The sequence below is a fragment of the Rhinatrema bivittatum genome, chromosome 6 (assembly GCF_901001135.1).
Source record: "Rhinatrema bivittatum chromosome 6, aRhiBiv1.1, whole genome shotgun sequence".
In the NCBI taxonomy this organism is placed as follows: Eukaryota; Metazoa; Chordata; class Amphibia; order Gymnophiona; family Rhinatrematidae; genus Rhinatrema; species Rhinatrema bivittatum.
In genome coordinates, this window is record NC_042620.1 from 14163464 (window position 1) to 14170081 (window position 6618).

Below are 6618 nucleotides of genomic sequence, written 5' to 3' on the forward strand. Positions count from 1 at the left end.
CAGTGAGGATTTGGGATGTGCAATGAAAACCAATAAATCATCTGCAAAAGCAGCAATCTTGAAAATATCAGAACCCAAAGGAATAGCCGCAATCCCCTCAGTTTCTCGTATGACTTGAATTAACGCCTCCAGAGAAAGTAAAAATAACAATGGGGAGAGAGGGCAACCCTGTCTAGTACCACGGCCAAGTGTAAATTCTGCAGACCTATAGAATCTTAAGACTTTGTAAAAAGGAACCAGTCAGTCCCATTTCTGTTAAGATGAAAAACAAATATTCCCACTGCACACAATCAAATGCTTTCTCTGCATCAAAACTAATCAGCAGAGAGGGACTATTATGCCTCCTAAGCATTTCCAAGGAGGCTAAAATAAGTCGGACATTAGTAGTACTTATCGTCCCCTTACAAATCCATCCTGGCTGACTGAAATAGAATTGGGAAGGAGTAAAGCAAGCCTAGCAGCCAGTATTTTGGCCAATAATTTGATATCCACATTTAACAACAAAATTAGGCGATAAGACTCAGGAAATGAAGGATCCTTCCCCTGTTTAGGGATTACTATAATCGAAGCTAAATTGGCCGCCATTGGGAATCTCCCTGCTTGAATATGAGCTTCATAATAAACTTCATGGGATCAACTAACTTATCCACCAAAATTCTATAACATTCAACTCTTGAAGCCATCTGGTCCTGGGGTCTTACATAAACTAGCCTGCATGAGTCCATTAAGTATCTTTGTTTGCGACAATGGCACATTTATCCTATTCAAGTGTTCAGAGCTAAATTTGGGGAGAATTATTTTATTTAAGAATTCCCTGGCTTGATGCAGATTACATTCCTGAGAAGAATAAAGATTTGTATAGAAGGATTCTAATATAGCAAGAATTTCCTGATTTCTGTTGGACATAGACCCCTGGCTATTCCTTAACATTGCTATATATCTAGGGCCCACACTAGATCATATCAAATTTGCCATCAACTTGCCACATTTCTCTCCATAATGAAACATCTTGTATTTATAATTTTAAAAAAACCCTTTTTTCGCCCTGTGATGTATCAGTGTTAATGGTAGTTTGTGTAGTAATATAATGTTCCCTATTTCCTTGGTTTTTGAACTTGCCAAATCTCTTTTAGCTCCCTAAGTTGCTTCTCCAATCTCAATAAGGCAGTATCGATATCTTTCCGCCACTTAATAGAGAATGCTATTATATTCCTTCGTAACACTACCTTTGCAGTTTTCCAAAAGGGTTCACAATACGTTCCTGATTATGTTCCAGAAATAAGTCCCACTTACATTTAAGAAATTCCTGAAAGACAATGTCATGCGCCAAATAAATTGGGAATTGCAAGATTCTCTGAGTGTTTGGCATTTGCAATGTCAACCACATCGGTGATTGATCCAAGATTTCAATTACATCAATGCCCGAGACAGACACCCTGGAGAAAAAAGAACGAGGCACCAACAAATAATCAATTGTAGAAAAAGTTATATGTGCCCCGGAAAGATGGGTATAATCCCACTCAAATGGGTGAAGAACCCGCCATGCACCTAGTGTCTGCAATTGGTCATTTATGAAAGGGATTCCTTTCCGAGGATTCAACTGAGCACCTGGCGATCCTACAGACTTATCTAATGCAGGATCATGGACACAATTAAAGTCATCCCCAATGAAAATAGCCCCAGTATCATATCCAGATAGTTTTCGTGAAATTCCTGAAAAAAATGCATGACCATAATTATTGGGTGCACAAAGGTTGCAAAGAATGATGGGCTGCCCAAATAAATCAGCTTCCAGTATGAGAAAAAGCCCTCCCAGGTCCTTATGCACCTGCTTTACTGCGAAGGCACAAGTCTCGTGCACCAAAATTGCTACACCAGCCTTCCTATTTCATGCAGATGATTACCAGACATTGCCTACCCCCCAGCGCTGCAATCTACTATGCTCTACATCAACATCATTAAGGGGGGGGGGGGGGTTCTTGTAATAGTGCAATGTGTACTTTTTTCCTATTTAGTGCAGATAACATTTTTGTTGTTTAATAGCAGAAGTATTACCGCATATGTTCCAGGAAACAATTTTAACAGAACCATTATCCATAATCCCCGATAAGAAGCTTGAAATGTAATGCAAGACTCGGTATTCTTTGAGGAAAATCACAGGCAAGGGCCCCCCCAGCCTGGATCCTCACCTCCAATAACCGTATTCCAGATTAATCGGCCAAACCAAAATGGTCGATGCTTTCCCTCTCCCTATCCCAAACTTCTGTCTCTATCATCCCCCCTCCTGTTTCCCCCTCCTGTTTCCCTCTCCAGTCCCCCTTTCTTCTCCTAACCCCCATCTCCTCCTCTGCATGCCCTGACTGCCACCTAACCAAACCCCAAAAACCATCCCTGTCTGGAGAATTTAGTCATAAAATCCTATCTACCGTGCAGACCGATACCAACACTACCCATTTCCAAGATCTGCCCCCAGAAAGAAGAGAAATAAATCAGAGAGAGGAAAGCTACCTCACCATAATAGGCACCTATAGCGTGCACGGCGATGGCCAAGAAAATAAAAGAACAATAGAGAGATGGTCTCCCCCGCTCCTTAAAAGCTGGTAAAGTCTAACAGAAGAATACAAATATTTTTGCGACGTAGCACAAAGTTATTCCAGCAAGCAAGAAGGAGGAAACAACCAAACAGTCCATCGGCGCTCAAGCAAAAAACTACAGCATGGGTTATTTTTCCCTAAATGCAACACCTTGCACTTATCCACATTAAATTTCATCTGCCATTTGGATGCCCAATCTTCCAGTCTCACAAGGTCTTCCTGCAATTTATCACAATCTGCTTGTGATTTAACTACTCTGAATAATTTTGTGTCATCTGCAAATTTGATTATCTCACTCGTCGTATTCCTTTCCAGATCATTTATAAATATATTGAAAAGCACTCATCCAAAAATTCACCTAATATTGTTATTTTTTCCATTCCAAGAATTATCTATGTAAATCCCACCTATGGAAGGAGCCAGATAAATAATTCCATCTCTCAGTTGTGCAATGCCCACACAACTAAAAGATCTCCTAGGCGTGGGGAGGAAAACCTGGAGCAAAAAAGAAAACTGACATAAAATAAAATAAACACACAAAGGCCGATATTCAATGCCACTTAGCTGGATACATTTGGACTTATCCACTAAGTGGTGCTGTTTTATATTTGGCCACATTCAGCATCTATTTTAGGATGGTGAAGCTAACTGGAAAAATTATAAAACAAAATGTATCAAAAAACATCACTGAATGTCTTGCTAAAAAAAACCCACAATAAAAGGCTCTGCTTGTTCCTGCTGCCAGAGATAAGCCTTTCACCTCATGGCTGTATCCCTGTATCTCGTCCCATTTCTCTCTTTAAACAAAAGCATCCTAACCTTTTATACTTAATTAAAAAGGCTCATTAGTATTCAATCCATTGCTTTTTATTAGCTATTGGGAAGGAAGGAATAAGTAATGTGTTGCTTAACATTTGTCATTTCAAATATAACCAGTATTTTACAGACTGAATGAAATTGGTTAAGGGGTAAATTTTATAAACTTGCGAGCTCACATACACATGGATGCCTGATTTTATAACATGCGCGCACCGGTGCACGCATGTTATAAAATCAGGGGTCGGCACACGCAAGGGGGGTGCACAATTGTGCAACTTGAGCGTGCCGAGGCCCGCGGCCTTCCCCCGTTCCCTCCCAGGCTGCTCCAATTTAGGATCTGCCTGGGAGGGAACTTCCCTACCCCCTAATCTATCCTTCCTACCCCTTCCCCTAACCTTCCTGCCCCCTAGCCCTATCCTAACCCCCCCCCAAAAAAAGTTATCTTACCTCTTGCACCTGCCTCGGGGCAGGCGCAGGTTGTGCGTGTCGGCACCTTACCGGCACGCGATCCCCCAGCACAGCGGCAAATGTCCGCTGTGACAGGAGACTCTGACCCCACCCTGCCCCGCCCCCAGACCGCCCCACCCCTTTTCTATGGCTCTGGGACCTACGCGCATCCCAGGGCTTTACACACGTGGCCGGGCCTTTTTAAAATAGGCTCTGTGTGCGTAAGACCACCTATGCACGTACATCCACTGGATTTACGAGAATAGGGCTTTTAAATCGGGCCTAATTATAATAAATTCTAGTATCTCCTTTTCCAGTATTGTCCACTTAGTGTCACTGTTGTCCTAGCAAATAATTCAGCACTGATCAGCCAAAGGGCCCCCCCTGCTGACATCAAATGAAGGTAATAACCATCACAAGAAAGTGTTAATGACCCTTCCTTGACTTTCAAATGGCACAATTTGCATTTGCCTTCCTCTGTAAATGACAAAAGAAATATTTCAAGGAATTCCATCAAGTTACTATTGGGCATTTCCTGAGTTTAGAAGAAAGTGGCCAGGGGTTATCTCCTTTGTAATTTAATTTACTCTAGCCAGGCAGGAAAAAGAACAATTTAATAAGCCATTAGCTTACATTTATTTTCATGCAGAGATCTTAATCACTCTATGGGGTGAAGGTGTGTGATCTTTATGGGATTTAAAAATACCTACTTTTCAGGTCCTTGATAACTGGAAAAAGTTCTCCATTGCCCGCCATCCTGTGGTAAACTCATATGGTTCTGAAATGAGACATAAAGTATCTTGCAAATGATTAACCTGCAGAGAACCCTACAATTCATTACATATATGACAAAACGTAAGCCTATACAAAGCGATCAGGTATGTATGTAGAGCTCATGTTCACCCAAATGAAGGCTGCAATCCTTTAATTCTTCACAATGAACCTGGCAAGTACCCAAACACTAAGAAGATCCCATGCTACTGATGCAATTAATAGCAGTGGCTATTCCCTAAGTAAACTTGATTAATAGCCGTTAATGGACTTCTCCTCCAAGAACTTATCCAAACCTTTTTTGAACCCAGTTACACTAACTGCACTAACCACATCCTCTGGCAACAAATTCCAGAGCTTTATTGTGCGTTGAGTGAAAAAGAATTTTCTCCGATTAGTCTTAAATGTGCTACTTGCTAACTTCATGGAATGCCCCCTAGCAGCCCTGGAGGTAGGGACGGGGGAAGGTATGGGCTCCAGGAAGCCCGAATTAAGGCTGCTAAAGGTCCCCTGGCGTGTCCTGAACGTCTCCGGTCTTAGCTGGGCCACGTTATGCCTGGAGGAAGCTGTTGATGGTCTTGGGGGGGGGGGGGGGGGGTAACCTGCGCGGTGCGGGCAGACTGGATGGGCCATGTGGTCCTTTTCTGCCGTCATTTACACGGGCGTGCAGAAAGCGCGCAGAGAAGCCGGTTCCCGCCCTTTACTGCCATCTGCCTCCTTGTAAAAGGTTTCTTCCTCTCTCCTCAGCCCGGTTTTTCTGAGCTAACACCCGGCTTCAGGTGCTCTTGGGCTCTGCTGTGCTGTCAGATTTCATCCCTGGCTTTCTTTGTGCCTCTTTCCGATTCTTTATCCCATTAAGTCCCAAATATGTTAAGAAGGACCCTTGCACATAATGGGTTAACGCTCTGCCTGAGGACCCCCACCCACCCCGGCTCACCTAGGTCTCCGGGAGGTGTTTGCCCTGTGGTTTTGCTTGCACAATGTCTTCTGTGAAACGTTTGCCCTTCCAGGAAACGAAATCCTCGGGCAAAAGTTGCTTCTCTTTCTGAGCCGTGCAGGAAAGGCAGGGGCTTGCAGCTTCCGCGCTCTTAGAAATATCCCTGTGATCCCAGAAAAAGCAAAGGAAAGCCTTTAAGTAGAAGGAAAGCCGAGGCAGAAATAGGACAGCAAACCTTCCGACCCCCGCCCTGATCACCCACCGGGGGCCCCCGGGGAACAGAAGCCGCCCCCCCCCCCCCCTACCTTCCAGGTCTGCAGACCGCACCTCAGCTCCTCGGGACCTGCAAAGCGAAAGAGGAAGCTACTGCACGCCCGGGGCGAGAGGAGCGGCCCCAGCCTGTCCACATCCAGCTGTCAGCGCAGCCTTTGACAGCTGGAATTTAACCAGGCGGGGACCAGTCCCCTCCTCCCTCCCTCCCTCCACGAAGCTTCCCCACCTCTGACAGCCTCCAGCTGCTGCCAGGCCCCCCCTTTTTGCGGTACCACTTAATGTTGGTGTAAGAGGTGCATCTAAGGCAGAAACCCTTCCCCGCCAAACAACGCACGGGATTACCGCCTGGTCCTGTCCCGGTTTTCCCCATTTCAGGTCGTCTCCCTGAAACCCTCAGGCGAGGTCAGTGGCAAGAGCCGGCTTCTTTCAGCTTCCACCTGCTGCGCAAGCCTCGACACGTCCTCTCTGGGATTTACTGTGGCTCAGCCCGCGTGGGCCCACTGGTGCCTGCCGATGCGCTGAGAGCGCCCCCAGACGCCTGCCAGGGAGCCGGCCTTTTTCTGATCCGCGCTGGCGGCTTAAATACAAAACCGCAGCGTGAACTGCTGGGTTTGGGAGCGCTCCTTGCTCGATCCTGGGCGGTCTCGCTTCGTTCATCGCGGCGTGGGCTGCTGGGTGGGCCTGCGGCTCGGCCGTGGCTCGTCCCGCTGAAGGGAGGGAGAGGGGATTTTTCGGCGTTCGGAGCTCGTTACCTGACGGGATCCGGTCGACCGCAGT

At 45.7% G+C, this 6618-nt stretch overlaps 1 protein-coding gene across 4 annotated transcripts in view; it reads right to left on the minus strand.

Annotated features, from left to right (window-relative positions):
* The window catches only part of LOC115093407 (FYVE and coiled-coil domain-containing protein 1-like), a 29310-nt gene extending 23040 nt beyond the window's left edge, over positions 1–6270 (minus strand). For 2 of the 4 annotated variants that reach the window (XM_029605102.1, XM_029605099.1), the window contains exons 1-3: positions 5874–5991; positions 5569–5731; positions 4571–4638 (exon numbers count right to left, since the gene is read on the minus strand). In XM_029605102.1, coding sequence (XP_029460962.1) covers positions 4571–4616 — 46 coding nt within the window. In that variant the 5' untranslated portion in view covers positions 4617–4638; positions 5569–5731; positions 5874–5991. Of the gene's footprint in view, positions 1–4570; positions 4639–5568; positions 5732–5873; positions 5992–6183 lie in introns of those variants that run through there. The other 2 variants (XM_029605101.1, XM_029605100.1) reach the window with 2 other exon arrangements.
* Positions 6271–6618: the final 348 nt, after the last annotated feature.